General features: G+C 32.3%; 1 protein-coding gene across 2 annotated transcripts in view; it reads left to right on the top strand.

The window, feature by feature from the left end:
• Nucleotides 1-18,431, top strand: part of LOC126772826 (lachesin-like) — a 51,823-nt gene that overhangs the window by 21,295 nt on the left and 12,097 nt on the right. For both annotated transcript variants that reach the window (XM_050493423.1, XM_050493424.1), the window contains exon 4: nt 16,583-16,772. In XM_050493423.1, the coding sequence (XP_050349380.1) occupies nt 16,583-16,772 (190 nt within the window). The remainder of the gene's footprint in view (nt 1-16,582; nt 16,773-18,431) is intronic.

The raw sequence follows: 18,431 nt of genomic DNA, 5'->3' as shown, positions 1-18,431 counted from the left end.
CGTTAATGTTTCGGCAGTTCATAGGTATACTATTGCTTATTTATTATTCGTAATATTATAACAAACATAATATGTTGTCATATTTTAAGTATATAGCTTAGGTACATGTTTGTAATTCCTCAGATATGTGAGGTGGACACTTATTACGATATTTACCTTTGTGGGTAATGTTGACAGTGCTAGTGACGGGGTGTGGAATGTCGTCAAGGAATGCAAGCATTCGCAAAGGTTGGAATGTGGCCACGACATCTTCATGCGAAACAAACTTTCCAAATGTTCACTGCTTTTGTAATCCTGTCGTTTGTAGTTCGTGATCGTGGGGCGTGTTTGTTTTACCTAGTATCTAAAAATTGTCGAACTGCATTTATTATTTTTATATTTAAAACGAATTACTGTTGAGTTGATATTTTTATTGCAGAGCTACGTATTTGTCTTCAAACTTGAAACATTATAGTTTATTTAAATGTGCATTCCTTTTTAAATATTTCACATTATAACATATTTAATGTAAGTCGATCCAGGCCATACTTACAATTCAGAATACGCTGCTCCGAGCGAAATTCTTTACTCTTCTCCTTTTAAAAGCCAACTTTTTATCCGCGTAAATATAGAGCATTTTTTATTTAAAATATGGTTGCGTATCTATGCCTCATAATGTGTATGTATTGACTGAACCTCGAGAGACAGATTGCTCATCTCTCTCACCCACACAGTATTTGCTTAGGTTCCGTACAACAGCGCAACATAAAAAGGTTATTTTATATTTAGCGAGGCATGTAACATTTGTTAAGTGTTAAAGTAAATTTGTGAGAACCCGCACAATTACACAAATATTTTTCAAGTAAAAAGATGTTAGATGGAACACTTAAGTATGCGAACATTGTTTTTCTCTTTATTTTTTTCAGCTTACGTATTTGCTAACTTTACATGGGAGCGGTCAGGACTTTTTAAGTGAAAGAGCACAATTAACATTCCTTCCACACAAGTAGAAATTGTTTACAGAATTTTTCTCTTTTGCAAGTAAGCGAACCAAATATAAATGCCTCAGCGTTAACTTTTGTTTGTTTTTTTATTTGATTGGTTGTAATAAACAAAGAGAAAGAAAAAGTTATAAGCTACATGCCTGCAAACAGAATACTTAATTAAAAATCTGTGATAAACATTTTTATGTATGTACAAAGATTATGAATAAAATGTAAGCGTTATTAAAAGTTATCGCTTAATTTGTATAGATTCGTAAAACATCATTTAAAATGGTTATTATTAATACCGAATTATTTTATTGATAATATTTCTTGTTGAGAATAATAAAAAAAAATCCTTAATACCTTTACAATTCTTTCATAAATTCAGTTGTTTATAATTTTATTCAAAGTATTTATAAGCAATGTACAACTATGTACAGCAATATATTGACTGTATTTTTAATTTATTATGAAGGACGCGCTCCATTATCATTCATTCAACACGAGTGAATGATACATTGACGATAGTTTCGACGTGGGTATGTTGATCCACATACGAGTCTAACACAATACCTTTGTTTCATATGCATAGTCATAGCCCTAAACTTTATAATTAAAACTTTAGTTGTTTGTAAATTTCAAATCAAATTGTACTGTAATAATTAGGAAGATGGGCTTATTTTTAATAATCTCAAAAAATCATATTTAAAATATAAAAAATACTGGCGAATTTGTTTTACGATATCTGCAAAAATGTATTTTTTACAATTTTTTAATGTTACGAGTTCTTAAATTCTTTTCTGAAGCGACCAATCGACGCGTGACGTCACATCGCTCAACGTCGCTCGCTCGCCCATACAATTTCACCTATATTTTCGCGTTCTTGATTTTATTTATATTTCGGTTAGTATAAAAAAACTTTCATATATTTAGTATACAGTACCATAGCCAACTAATTCAACAAATATCTCAGGAAAATACTTTTTCCATATCAACAAAAACTAATAGATATTTTCGTGATGAGCATTCTAATAGTACCTTATTAGTAAAATTTATCGTATTTATAAGTTTTAGTTTGAGGATAAAACATTTAATTTTTACAGGCTATAGGTATTCGTATAATATAAACATAATTCAGAATGTTCGTAATAACGCCCATGATACGTTGAATACCGATAGTGTTGTCATAAGAGTTTGTATCGATGAAAAATGCATTTCAACGTTAATCTTAAGTTTATTGTTAATCTTGAAGATGATTTGTGAACAACGCCGTATCGCCAATGGTATAAGTTGAAAAATCCTTAATGATTGTGACCCATTGAATTGGATTTTTACCATATTATGTTTCTTTGAAAGTCAAATACGTAGTCTAATATAGTGCGTATGATACAAATGAAATCAAATAATTATTCATTCAAATAGGCTTACAAGGGCACTTATGAATAGCCATGTTACAGTATTGAATTAAACGTAAAGCTACCACTGATGATCTTCTAGTTTACCTGACCGATGGGCTGAAGTAGTTGAGTCCAAGAGGCCACCTCATGGACTCAACTACAACAAAATTAGCAGCTAGTCTGGACATAGAAAAAGCCTTTGATTAGGTATGGCACAAAGCGCTTCTTTCGAAGCTTCCGTTCTATGAGCTTCCCCGGAAATAATGCAACTGGATCACCAGTTTTACTAGATCGGACCATCAAAGTCGTTGTGGACAGTCCATGTTCTGACTTAAAATTCGTCAATTCTAGTGTTCCACAAAGATGCGTGTTATCACCTAATCTGCTTCTTCTGCATATCAATGGCAGGTGCAAATTAGCAACATTCAATGTCGGCAGACGACAGCACTGTAGACGCCTTATACACCGGCGACGCTAATATTTCTTGGGAATACGTCGATGAGTATAAACTTGTATCTGGACTCACAAGTGCTTAATAACCAAAGTCTGGGATTGGGGCCAAGCAAACTTGGTACAACTCAACACCAATACGACACATGTTTTCACGATGACTTCTAAAATGACACCTTTTTCATATCCCCTCATTTCGAGAATACCATCTCGCTGCCAAATCCAGTATCGGGACGTTAGGTTCCATGGTCTATGAGAAGGTGGCCAAATTACCCTCTAGCAGCTTTGTGTGCTCAACAAGGTAAGTCAGTACTTCACGTCAGCTCCTCGCTCAAAAATCTAAATATTCTAATTCTCAAATCTATCCACTACTACAGCGTTATTTTTAAAGAATTTCCTGCCTCGCACAGTCACTCTGCGGAACCATATTACCCGGCGACCTTCCGGAAACATTCAAGAAAAGCCTAAGCCTACTCATTCCTTAAGGCCGACAACGCACCTGCAAGCACTCCGGTGTTGCAGGTGTTCTTGGACAGTGGTAATCACTTTCCCTCAGGAGAGCCTTCTCTTCTTATTTGCCCCCTTTTACATAATAAAGGTGTCTTCCAGTAACAGTTTATTTAATTAAAGTAGGCTCCTCAGATCGCTATGTGACCAATGCCATAGTATGTTTGCATACTTCACATTCGAGATTGTTAATTTTATTTGCACTTTTATCAGAGGCAAATTTACAATAATATGCCGTGGCTCTGTATCGTAACTATCGCAACTCGAACTGTGTACGTAAAATTAAAATGTAGGAAATGTATATTATATTCTATATCGATATTATCTTCTATCGAAGGCGGAAAGCGCTAGTATCCACACGAAGAATACGGATTTATTGCCGATCACAGTTATGGTCAATCTGCATTAACAAAAGATTAAAATAAGCAATAATAATAAGCTCACGAACATATTTTGCGTGATTTGTGAATAAATCTGCAATCATAAGATCGATTTTCGGTAGATTATTTGTTAGTTTACGTAAAAATACTGCTCTTATTTTAGCGTTCTAATATTATTATAAGTGAAAGAAAGTATGTGGGGCGTCAAATCACAAAGAAGGATAAAATAAGTACAAAATTATCAACGCGCTTAACGTAAAAGAGTCGCTCGCAATAACGATTGGGTAAAGTGACGTCACAGTCAAAACTCGGACGGACAAGAATTAAACGAGTGCGCCTAAATTAATTTATTTATAAAAAAAGCTTACATGATACAATCATAATTTTTTCACACGTGTTAATAAATAAATCACGTAAAGGTTATTTTAATACAAAAAAAAAAAAAATTACATCTTCCTAATTAAACGATAAGGCGCTTTAACGCGGTACTAAGACAAAAATTTGATTTGCTTATACAACATTGCCATAATATTGTTGTTTATACCTATTTATACTCATAATAAACGTACTCAAAATAAACATTTATTGAGGTCACCTATTGGTGATTTACTATTATTACAAAAAACATTTTAGGAGTCTATTTTCGCGACATGCAATTAAACAAAATGTACTTTAAATATTACACACCACACTGATTTGGTTGTCGCCTTTTTAAAATACTTTGGTCAGTGTGGAAGCAACGCTGTGGTTGGAGGCATTTCTCATAGCATTCATTGCGTCCAGCACTTTGATTCGCAACACACTCGAGTTAATCTTCGTTATGCGAACGCACTGTGTCGAATACCGATCTGCAATTGGTTCATTTGCGGTGCTAAGTTCTCAAATACCGAAGGTATTTCTTTGACAGATGTGCACATAAAGTGAATACATCCTCATTCGTTTTGTGAATTTATATGATTTATAGACACTGTGTCTGATTATTGTATAATAATTTTATTGAATTAATTGTTAAGCGTAGTGTATATAATCATGGAAATCCTTTTCGCTGCAGTAATTTATCTCGTTCACAAAAAAAATATCTAAATGCATAGTGAAACGGTCATATATATCATCAATTTGATATCCTCCACCGACAATGCATTGCGCAATATAACTGTCAACTCACTTTACATAAGTGTCTCTTTAAGCAATATTAAGTATTGAGTGAGTCCTCATAGTTTTTTTTGTGAATAGGCCTTAATCTTATTTAGATATTACAAATATGTCATGTTGTCCTAGTGAGAGCAATCAAATAAATATTGACCTACTAATTGTCTTTGTGGCATTGATAGCGAACTCTGTTGACAGGGTCGTGATAGATGACCTTTTTTTAACCCTTTTTCTCGCTTCATTGAACCGGCGGTACGTACGCATTGTTCAAATGTCGATATATCAAATTTTTCACATTGCAAAAAGAGTGAAAAGTTTCGTGATACTTGATTTAGAATCAAATTAATATTTTAAATGTTACATGTACATTTTTTATATCAATAATTTTATACTTCTTTGACTTTGGAACTTTTAAATATAAACCGTTTGAAACTCTGTCAATGTGCTTTCATATCTAATATTATGTAATATATCTCGTAGCTTCAAATTAAACATTCTTACTCATTCTTATAATAAAAACAGAAATAAAAAATAATATTTGCCTTAAATAATTGAAGGATATGAAGTTTTAACAAAATCTAAAAGAAAACAAAAGAAAAATTAGGTAAGTTGGCTCATATACGTTTGAGTATTATTACAGTATTGAATTCATTGTAAGCTATCGATTTGAAATAAAAATACTACTAAGAAAAAAAACCGGCGTGTTTATTCTTTTTTTCCAATGATTTATATATTCAATTATATACACTTTAAATGTATGTCCTATAGTCCTGGATTTTAATCAACGAATACGAACTCTACGCCTTTTTATCCTATCATATACTTGCCTAAGTCTAAACCAGCTACTAACTGCTAAAAATTTGATACAAAAGAATATATTCATTGATATTATTAATTTAACCCATATATTTCTATAAAATTAGGAAATAAACGTAAGACTAGGAAGAGACTGAAGTGTCCTTATTTTGGGTTTTACCATTTTTTCTTTTTGATTCAATAAATTTATTTTTATTTGAACATCCTTTTGAGTACAGTTATTTTAAATGTAGCTCATTATATTTAATTGTGCCTCTGTTTATATTTCTTCTCAAGAGAAGTTCAACTCTAATTTGAATAGTCTTTATTTGGGCTAATAATACTAAGCTCCTCGTGTACACTACATGTGATATTATTTTAATATTATAATTTTTCTGAAACACTTTTATAAGGGCATACTATGTAATATTGTCTATAGTACTTACAGTACTAGTCATATTAGGTAAAAAAGTATAATAACGAGAAAAAAATAATAATAAAAGTATGGTTGCCTGCCATATTTAAAATAAAATACCAAGAAATAACATGTTCTTTGTTTTATTAATAACATAAAAATAAATATCAATAATAAAAGCTTCAAAGCAGCCTGTCGTTAATATTATGAGAGCAAATATTGCGTAAATTAATTTTATTAAGAAAAAAATAAATTGAAATAGTTTTATAGTAATAAACTGTTACATATTTAATTAATTACATATATTAATTGATTACTAAAAATTGATTGTTATAGTACTTGAATGAAAACATTCGTATTATGATAAGTGAAATATGTCAAGTATTTTATAGATTGCTGTTTTGTTAAAAAATTATTAAACTTTAATATAGCTCTTTGAAACCTTGTTTTTTTTTATTGAATAGGAAGGTGGACGAGCATATGGGCCACCTGATGGTTAGTGGTCACCGAACGTCCTTAGGCATTGGTATTGTAAGAAATGTCAACCATCGCTTTCATTGCCAATGCGCCACCAACCTTGGGACCTAAGATTTTATGTCCCTTGTGCCTGTAATTACACTGGCTTACTCACCCTTCAAACCGGAACACAACAGTATCAAGTATTGCTGTTTTGCGGTAAAATATCTGATGAGTGGGTGGTACCTACCCAAACGAGCTTGCACAAAGCCCTACCACTAGTACCAGTTGTTAATTACATATATATATTCAATATGTTTGTTTTAATTTAATATATATAAAAACTTTAAATAGATTGAAATTAATAAAGCCTCTCTCTCGTTCGTAATAATAGTTTTAATTCGTTACAATTAAGCGAATGTTTTTAACAAAATATCTTCCAAGAACTTATTCACGGTATTTTCATATAGCGTAGAACAAGAGTATGTAGACGATAACATGTTACAAAGAAATTATATTTCTGAAATAAATCCATAAAACGTATAGTTCTTTTATGTTACAGAATTTCAAACATCAATCAGATATTGATAATCTATCAGAATTCAATTATATCAGCTTTGACTAAGAATTCATTTTTAAATATTTTATATAGCAACTTACACAAAAGCGTTATTATAATAAATAAAAATCAATTGAAGCAAATCTATAAGTATATCGAACATATTGACTTGGAGGTTACTTGGCTTGGTACGCCGTGGAATTTAATGTAAGCAGTTACTTAGGTTTATAGAAGAACGTTCGCGGGAGCACGTCTGTATACTGTAGGGATATGTTTAAATAAGCCTTTAGCCGGCTGTTAGCGCTGAAGGGTATTTTCAATATGGGTAATTTCGCCTGGAACACAAATACTTTAGCAGCTTTATTGCATACTCGGGGATTAACCCGGTATGAGCGTTGAAAAACGAGTAGAGCTCTGGTTACGTATAAAACTCTGGCATTTTATCTTAATTAGTTCGAAATCTTCGTGTGAGAAAATCCCTTACCCTTATGTTGTCCATCGTCGCGTAACTTTATGTTGGGATTACTTTTATAACCGGGATTAAAGTCCGTTTGCGAATGTTTACTGCTTAAATCGGAGCCCATCTGGGCGATAGATGCTCAATTTAATGATTAAGATTTATTTTATTTCTTATTGCTTAGTACTTATCATTAATAATTAATGACACTGTTGAAAAATAATAGATTTACTTAATTTGAAAATGAACATGATCTTGCTATAACTGGTGTATTTGCTGTTTTAAATACGCTTGTAGTATAATTTTGTTTAGAGACCTTTTAAACAAAGGAAACTTCAAAGTTAATATAGAGAATGTTATGCGGAGCTTGTAAACAGCAAATTAATTTATCCACAAAGTGAGCTGTAGCTGTTCAGATATACCTACGACCTGAGAGGAATCCCCGCTAAAGATGCTCGATCTTGGCACCGTTAACACATTCTTCGACACATAGTTGCTACACTGTCACAACTAACGTCGTACGAAACATTTAGTTGCAACCCAAGGAATTTATCAGTCTAAGGAATCCACCTTGCGAAATGTAAACACCAAACCGCGGTTATTACACAATTATTCGGCCTTAATATAATATACACAAAGTCAAACAATGCGGACCAAAATTCTACCACTCCTAAAATATAGGAGCTCAGCTTCCTATTTGGGATTTACGATGTTCATAGGATTATCTTTAAGCTCGAACTGAATTATCTTATAATTTACTTTGTCGCCCGTTAACTCGAACCAACTCGATTTTAGTATCGTGATATAATTATTCCTATATGTTAGATAGCTACTATTACCTCAATAACTTGTATACTTTAAAATAATAGATAGATGTGATTATAAATTCGTAGATATCTCTTATTATAGTATTGGAAACTTAATTAACAAAAATTGTTCAATTGAAAACAAAGGGCAATTAAAATAATGAAGTTTTTCGTTATCTGTATGTACATTATATAAAAACTTAAAAAATATTATATTTTTATGTCGATATCAAAATATCTTACAACAAAGATATTGGCGGGCCGAGGCGGCCGGATCAACAAGTGAATTATTTCTTAGCCGAAAAATCGAGACGCATTAGTCAGCATTCTTTTGTTATGCCACAGGTGCGCGTCGTTACGTGTTTCCTTTTTCATAAGGGTTAGCCACTTTTGAATACAGTATGAGACGGCATGCGACTTTCGCTCGAAGTCTTTATGTAAAAATTTATCAATAGATCCTATGTACGCACATTTTTTATAAAAGGGGTTTTATTAAACTAAGAAAGTAACATATATTAAGATATAATGGACATTAAGATATGGAAATAAAGTACTTGTGAATATATCCTTTATTATATAGAATTGAAAATTATTTTTTATAGAGCTAATTAATAAATATTTGTTAAGTAATTTTCATACGAGCTAATAAAAAGAAAGAGAATCATCACTATAACAGAAACATATTTATAGATGTTTTAATTTGGTTTAAATTTAATATCGAGAGAACAAAATCATAAATATTGGCATTCGACATTGGAAGACGATATATTATCTCAACGTTGGTTTAAAGATTCTTTGTTCCTACAAAAGACACAACGTCACTTACATGGAAACAATAAATTAAAGTAAAGCTAAGTGATTGTAAGTTATTACAAGTTTTTTACCCATTTAATTTAAGTAGTTTTGAATAATATGATATGATAGTTTATTCTTAAATACATTTAATGAGCTCACATGTTTTAAAGTAGACGGCATTTGTTATAAACCTGTGCATTCTCATAAGTAAGCATTTTTTTTCTGAGCTAGGTTCTCGGGACAGCTAATCGACACTGTAATTCTTTATGGTTTTATTTGCATGAACGCAACTTAAATTAAGCTGAAGTGAATATAACTGAAAACGTAATTACTTCGGGTCTTCCGAACATAAATAGGTCGATGAAAGCAAAAAATGTAATAAACAGTCGGCGGTCGTCCATCATAGCATATGTCAGCTGCTCACTCCCAAATAATTGGTAGGACGTAACTTGGCTAAGCGTATTAAAGATAAAATGCACCCTATTTCCTTTGTCTATATGGTCATTTTACATTATGACATTTTGGATGTCAGACGCTGTCGTTACTTTTGACTAAAATTGGCGCTATTTTGCTCTGCCAGATGGCCTATTGATATTAATAGACAGTTTAGATAATGGTTAGAAGCTTAACATAGTAATTTATTTGCTTCTGATAGTATACGTATTATTTACTATGCAATTGAGTTTAGTGATTTGCTTACTGCGCAAATATCTTAGCGCCTCAATAACACTAGATAAATATTTTTTGTAGTTGATGCTGCTTTGACTGTGTGAGGATGGTGTTTATTTTGGAATGTGGTGCTTACTTACCAAAACTCTCGTTATTACCGACATTACATTGTTTTGCAGTCATGCTACCTACATAACTTGGTTATACAATCTGATTAATTGTAATCCGCGTTCGCTCATATGATTTCCTAATTAACGAATATGTTTCATAAATATTCACTTTCATTATCATCGTTTATCATGTCGGACGAAAAACGTCCACTGCTGGACAAAGGCCTTCCCATAAGCATTTCCATGTTGGCTGGTCTCGCGCTGCCCGCATCGTCGGTCCACCATGTAGGGACCACTCACGACTCAAGAAAATTGTGATTATGTGCCTTCCATATTCACTTTTACAATTTTTTTATATTAAGATATATCGTATATTATTTGAGATATGGCTATTAACTTACTATATATTCTATGTTTGATCTAAAACTATAAAAACAAACATAATATTAAATCTCCATATCAATGGACTTCATAGTTTTTTTTTAAATTTTAATGAAAGGAAACACAAAACTTACTTCTTAATCTTACCAAATCATACTAATACATAATTTGTAATATGCTGGTTAAGCCCTTTTAATTGATATCCAATACGGTGTATTTCAAAATTATTGTTTTCTAATTACCTTGCGTTTGTGTTTTAGAGGGAGCCATATTAAATTTATTATAACGTCACATACACATAGGCTATGTGTGATAAACAGCGGACATTCAAGACACTTTCAATTGTACCTCATTCATCAAATTATTATAAGTAGTTTAGCCTACTGAAAATATAATATACCCTCCATAATCGGATAGACTTTCCCGTAACTAATTCATCTTGAACGTTTTCGTAAAATTAGTCTACTGTAGTGTGAAGAAAAATTTCTCGAAAAATATCGAGTGTCAATTTTAGTAATAACTTGTTGTTTAGAAATTATTGTTAACGCTTATTTGTAACATTGAGGCTAATTATTTTCATAACAGCTTTTACCAAATGCCAATTATAATATATTAAGTACTATATTAAAATAAACTTGCTAACAAAACTTTATATCTGTAGACCAAATAGGGATAATAAAACATACTACAGCAGCGTCACACTAAGGGGTCGATTTAAGAAAAATCTTTTCTGAAAATAGAACATAAATTTTAGTTATTAGTATTTAGACCGCCTAGATGGCCCGATATTGCCCGGTGGAACGAATATGACCTTAACCAAAGATCAAATTTTGAAATTCGGGCAAGCACTAATGCAATCAAAATATAACTTTTTGGTATATAAAAAGCTTCAGATATGGTTCATTGTTAGGATTTATTTGTCTATTGTTTCTCACTCTTGATGTGATAGACGTTGGCATGTTTTGTTAAAATGAAACTTAGCTAGCTATTCTGGATGTAACTCTCAGATACACCCGCTTCGCAGACTCCCAACATTTACATAATTCATGTGACTCAAGCTGTCTCGAGATATAAAAATTTACACTGCAGTGGAAACGAATGCCACTTATCATGTGTTCCGCCGGCAGAGTTAAATATCACGTAAGGTGTTCTGTCAGTTACGAGATTACTTAAATCGCATTTACTTCTGTTATTTTTATCATGATGGTTCGTATAATTACATACTCCTATTTATTATACACATAGCATTTAATTACGAAATAAATACTTTTTAGATTTAAGCAAGTCACGAATCATTTTTTTTTTGTCTCTGCTCTCTTTCTGGAATAATTAAAAATGCTAACGCAGTGGCAACTATATGATTTTGGATGTTTTATCATGTAAGCCAGTAGTTATAGTGGTCGTTCATTTTCACGATCCTTAGCAGAAAACCGCAATTAAAAGGTATTGTTGTTTGGTATTTGCTAGCGGTAAACATTTTAGTAGTGGTCGACTTCTTAGATTTAGATGTAATTCTTGTGTCCATATAAAATAAACTAATCGTTACTTAATTCTTAATAAACCTACTCGTAGCATTTGAAGTTTTCTTTTGTCGATATTTTATCTTGATCGTACGCTATTAGATTATATTAGAAAAACCAATGGTAAAATATGGTCACGAAGTGTTCAGAGCTCTGTACTCTTAATTATAAAGAAAGCCCTTGCGTTGTCAGACATTAATAGCCGTAATTTTTTACTTTTAGACTCGGCCACTATCTAAATATAAAAACTTGAGTATTATTAAAATTAAAACTTAGTAAGAAAACTAGCTATTGCTATTGCTTCTTTATTAATAAGTTTTTTTATACAATTCCTACTAAACGAGACGTTAGCCTTTTTATGTACAATGAGTTTAAAAAGTTTTATATTAAAACTCTTTTATTTAATCATTTTTAAGCGCTTCTGTGTTGAACTTGTGGCTACAACTTTTCGCTTTTAAAACCAGATTGTTAAGTAAAAAGAAACTCGTGTATAAATTGAAGTAAACGTTACTGAAATTTGGAGTAGCCACGAAGTTGTGAACGTAGAGTTGAGTATGAAATGTTGCTAAAATATAACTTTTGCATATTTGGGAAAGGAATGTGACCCATTCAGTCGCTTGCACCGCGCTCGCTAGGAATTTTGTCAAAGTACGTCCAGCGACAAATATTCTGTGATTTCCTACAAGATGACAGGAATCGGAAATTGTAATATATTAGTTTTAATTTAAATTTATATTTATATTAAGATATAATTACGTCATTTTTGGCGAAGAATCTAAAATAATATAGAAATTTTAATCCTATTATCAAAATAATTTAATTTGATAAAGAAAATGATTGTACATCACCCATTTTAGTAAGAGAAGTAAATTAACCAACAAAATTAATGAATGTAATAATGTTATCGTAACTAATATTTGGCCACGCTGTCATTCTCAAGTTAATAGATAACTACGCAGGAGATTTTGTAGTGCAAAAATGTGTGCAAAAATACAATACTCTCACAATAGTCTAATGACATTGCAAACTTTTTAAATGGAACTGAAGCAAAACGGGCCAGGTTTAGTTTTCAAAAAAGACATCTTCATCATGATCATCGTCAAGTGCCCTAACTGTCCGGAGCTTACAAAGAATTTAATGACAGAAGACCCAATAATTTTCTTATAGGCTCTAAACTTCTAACCTCATTATTTGCAGATGTATACGCTTGCTACTAAATCCACGAGGCAGTAATAAATTAAGTTTTTGGAAAATATATTTAGTTTCATATAGTAGTGATTACATGGTACTCGTACAAACAAACCTACTGATAGACTAGAAATTATATATTTTTTTTAAAATGTCATGCCTGTAAATGTCTCAATACTAAGCATAGGCTTCGTATTTGCTTGAAGGAATAGTTTCGAACATATTCCACTACTCTACTCTAATACGTGTTGGTACTCACACATAGACAGATACGAGTTTATTCACTATGTTTTCTTTCGTCGCCGAGAACGTGATAAATTATAAACACTCCTTAAGCATTATTATAAAAATTTGGCATTTAAGTTAAAATTCAAATATTGTGTTTTTCATTTAAGGAAATGTAATTTAAATTATTTTAATGATAAAATAAACCGCTAAATTAACAATTTAATTATCCAATTAAAGGAATCGAATTATAATCTCCTTCGGACCAATTACGACCACGGCAGCCAGTCTCAAGAGATTAGCCAACTGCGCAGGACATATAATAGTGCACAAGTGTATGCGCAAACATAATAACTAGCACTCTTTATTATTTTTCACTAACTCTCATAACCCGATGGGATGGCAATCCGACACGACTGGAAACGGTTCAGGCGCAGAACCAACGGCTTTACGTGCTTTCCTAGGCACGGGAGTGTACACACTTCCAGACTCTGGGCTGCTACTGAGAATCTTCGACAGAAAAACTCAAAAGCTTTTTATTGGACCCATCTAGGACCTCCCGGTCTGCGGCCTTATATCTAGCCCCTATATCAACGATCAAAATATGAATTATAATTAACGTAAAAACAATTATTATTGTATTTTTTACACTTTTTCGTAGATATAGTTTATTGAATATGGATAGTAAAGTATTCGTAGACTTCCTTATGTTATTGTACATTGTAGTGAGTAGATTCGATTTGGTTGACGAAATTCGATCACGTAGAAAGCGGGGCAAAATATATTGAGAAACAAAACTAGCCGATACAAATATTCCATAACAGCTACTGAAATATAATATTTTAGGATTTTAGTCCTTATGTTTTTTGAAATAAGATCTAAATAGGTATGAGCTTAAATAAGCAGACACTCGAGTACCTGATCTTGATAAATCTTTAAAGGGCGCCGTCACTCCAACCTTCATTGGAATTTTGTCAAAGTCTCTTCAGTGCGTGCTTGCCAAAGAAACGATACGTCTTCATATAACATTTACGGCCCTGTGGCTGAACATCATTAGGCTGGATTCATATTGGTATTTTATTTAAAAGGTTTTAAAGCTTGCCATACGATAACATTTTAAAAATACATTGAGATTTTAGATAAATGACATTTCAAGTTGATTATAATTAGACATTTAAATTTATGGGTAAGATCCGAGACGATCTAGTGGTTAAAACACGTAAATCTTTAACGAAGATTTCGGCTACAAACCCGGGGAAGCTGCAATGAATTATAACGTGCTTATTTGTATTTATAATTTAGTGATTGGTGGTAAAGAAAAACATTGTAAGCTTGCATGTATCACATGAAGTTCTGTAATTTATGTAACCACCAATCCGCATTGGAGCAACATGTTGAAATGACTTCCAACAAAACCTTATCCTCAAGAGTAATGGCAACTACTCAACCCAGCAGTGGGGTATTTACAGGCTATCCTTATTTTATTTAATTATTATGGACGACACAATGTCTTTTAATGTTAAAATATATTTCTATTTTCTATTAAGCAAAATATTTTTATTTATAGTATGTCAGTAATAGTAAAGATACAATTTAACCCGATTTGCACCGTCAGATATCTGCCATAACTGTTATCTGAGTTCGCGTTGGAATGAACTTTGTAACTCAATATAGTTTCATACAATCTATAATAATCTTGTTCCATTTCTAACAACATAATGCTAGTAGGAAACTAGTTTCGAATGCAATGCCTGTTTCATCGCTGGAGACGGCATTAAGCGCTAACTTAGATTCTTGTTTACCCACGTGACACTGTATTGACCTTATTTATTTTTGATCCTAAAATGGAGAACATTGTTTATGGAACTATTTTGGTCATTTCTTGCTAAAATTCAGTTGTTAACTTCAAAGTTTATATGCTTAAAATTATTGATCACCCAGCTTTTTGAACCGATACAAACTAAGATCGTGACTTAAAGCATGGGTTATTAAGTCAACTGTTGACTGTTTAAAGGTAGAGGAACTGGTGAGTCAGACTACAACTTTTTCTTTTCATGTTTTCTTTCTTTTATTTTAAAATTATATATAATTTATTATTGCAAATGAATATAACTAATTTATATTGTCTTGTTTGTTAAATAATCAGAGTATATAATATATTCCATACGTAACAGTAACAATAACATAACACGATATATACCCGTTATTTATCTGACGTCCGTATTATTATACCACTGTTAGCTGATTTAAGCATAATATTAATTTGTTTAATATGAGAAGGTATTCTAACTTAAGCCCAGCACATTTTACTTAGGGCCGGTTTTTTGATCCGCAGTAAAACATATATTATATAGTATAACAATTTGTTTATTTAATTATAGTCAACTGGTCAACTTATGGTTAAAGCACTATTACGTTTTTCAATGTCTATTTTAACTATAGTCAAAATAATCATCCGCCATAATGCCAACTCTCCAACGTTGGGTGGTTATTTTTTAATCTAATAGTCAATTATTTGACCATTGGTTATACTTATTATTGATCAAAAAACACATTTGCCATAATTTTACCATTCGTTACTATTTTTAACTATTTCACTACGGATCAAAAAACCGGCCATTAGTAAATGATTTAATATTCTCGTATTATTAAGCTAATCAAATACTAATAAAATAATTAAGCATGCTTCAAATATTGAAGTCATAAGTTGATAATTTTTATATTTCGAAAATCTTATGCTTATGTGATTTCAAATCTAGGATTAATGCTATAAAATGTGCAGGCGTAACAAACAGCCGCAGACCCGGAGGTCCTGGGTTCAAATCCCAGGTCGAGCCAACAAAAAGTTATTGGGTTTGGAAATTTTGAATAGAAGCTGGAGCTTGGAAGCGGAGTGTGTACACTCCCGTGCCTCGGAAAGCGCGTAAAGCCGTTGGTCCTGCGCCTGAACTCTTTCCGGTCGTGTCGAATTGCCGTCCCATCGTTTTATGAGAGTTAAGGAAAAGAGAGTGCACCCGTGTTTGCGCACACACATGTGTACTATAATATCTTCTGCGTAGTTGGCTAATATCTCTTGAGATTTGCCGCCGTGGCTGAAATCGGTCTGGAGGACATTATTATTATTATAAGGATATCTAAACCTTATGCTTATATCTATTTATATACTTACAGTTCAAGTCGTGCTTAAGAAATAATAATATATATATACAGTCGTTACAAGTACAGACAGAAATGCTGAGATATCTATAAGAGCCATTCCGCTGAATGTTGGTTTAAGGACCGCATGTGTATGCAGATGGATATGCAGATAAATATTTAGTCGTTTTTAATTGTTATCTATATTTCATGGTTGTTTTAGACGGGTCATCTCTCGGTAGTTATACCACCTGACATAGCAGATGACGACAGTTCTGAGGCGGGTGCACCCGAAGGTGGTTCCGTTGACCTTCGATGTACTGCGACTGGCGTACCGGAGCCGAAAGTTACATGGAAGAGGACCGAAGGACGCAACATCGTGTTCCGTGACGAAAATGGGAAAGAAATAGAAGGTACATATATATTTTTTATTAATTAATAATATTGTTGAAAATCGTACAGTGCTATGACTAGAGTTACATTTTATAACTGACACCATAAAGAGCATTCATGAGCCCGCGTTCGATGGGCGTGTAAAGTTAAAAGTATGAAACTAAAAGTAACAGTCTGTATATGAGTCACCACAGGGCCAAGGCCTCTTATTAAAGTTAAGGTTTGGAATCTATTCTATCCTACTGCTCGATGCACATGTGGCAGAATTTCATGCGACACGCGCATATTCCTCATGATGTTATGTTTTAAGCTTTTCTATCATCACTTGATTGTTTTGTTCATTTTATACGAATAATATTTCAAACAAAAGACAAACAAGAATAAAGTGTACAAAGGTTGAATCATCCTACTGAATCCCTTTTTCAGCTAATCTCTTTATCGCGAATGTTTGTTTATGAATGTCTCACGAAATAATGATTAAATATGAAGATTTTTTTAAATAGTTTATTCACATTTTTTTAATGTTTCTTTATTTATTTTTTTACTTTCCAAAAATATATACGTTTATAACACTTAAGTTAAACAAGGGCGTGGCGTCTACAAAGAATCAATAAAATATATATATTTATAATTGCTCTATTCTACTTGATTCATAGCCATAATGTGAGTAACATACTTAAACTCTAAGTATCTGATTTATATACGAAAAATACGTATGAATTATGTGATACACGTTTTTCTGAATATGTCACTTTTTTGGTATCGAACGTGACAATAATTGAAAGTGACAAGTCATTAATTCTCTCCTTCAACTTATGTCTAAACATTTCTAACAATCGTAAATTCATAAAGTGGAAATAAAGAACGTCAATTTCCTTTCGATTCGATTCATATCGAGAGATTCTATTAAGTGGTAAAAAAGAAACAAGACTAATTTTGCATTCAAAGGATGCCTGGAGTGGGAGCAGGTGCTCGCGGTTAAAACATTGGAGTTTTATACGATTTATTAAGATATCGCCTCAAGATATTGGAGAAAACACTCAAAATGTGAAATACACGTACATAAACCTTGAGTAATATTTATATAATGTCAAAGTGAAATTTATGTCTCGTTCATAATGAGGTATTTAATGCAGAGGAAGTTTTAGGTGTAGCTTTAAATTTACATATTTTATGCCATCATGTCACTTTTTATATTTAATTTATATGCCATTTTTTAATTTAAAGGTTCGAGTTTTCATTGACATTGTGATTGGCATTCATTTCCTTGAAAAAGAGCCTTCTCAAAGAACTCAATTACAGTTTAAACAAAGTGATGTAACAATCGGGGTTTCGGTCAGGAAATTAAATGGACGGCTAAGTGAAAATCGGCCTCACGAAGTTGTTATCTTTTATAGTTGTAATGGCTTTCCCCAGTGAGAATAAGAGGTGAAAAGACAAGAGTTTGAAGTGATTACGGGGACAGTTATATGAGCATACACGCGCACTTGTTTTAATAGCTTTTATTTTTACAGCTTAATTTATGCCCTAATGCAAAACCATAAGGTGTAAATTTGGTTGGGTTGCTAGATGTGTTTAAAACCTTTTCAGGCGGGTGTTTTACGAATTTGACCCGTTTTATTTAAGCCATTAAGCGTAAACAAAAGACTCGCGGTCGTGGGTAAACAGAGGGTGAATGT

The sequence above is a fragment of the Nymphalis io genome, chromosome 13, assembly GCF_905147045.1.
Source record: "Nymphalis io chromosome 13, ilAglIoxx1.1, whole genome shotgun sequence".
Taxonomy (NCBI): Eukaryota; Metazoa; Arthropoda; class Insecta; order Lepidoptera; family Nymphalidae; genus Nymphalis; species Nymphalis io.
This window is presented reverse-complemented; position numbering and strand designations above follow the sequence as displayed.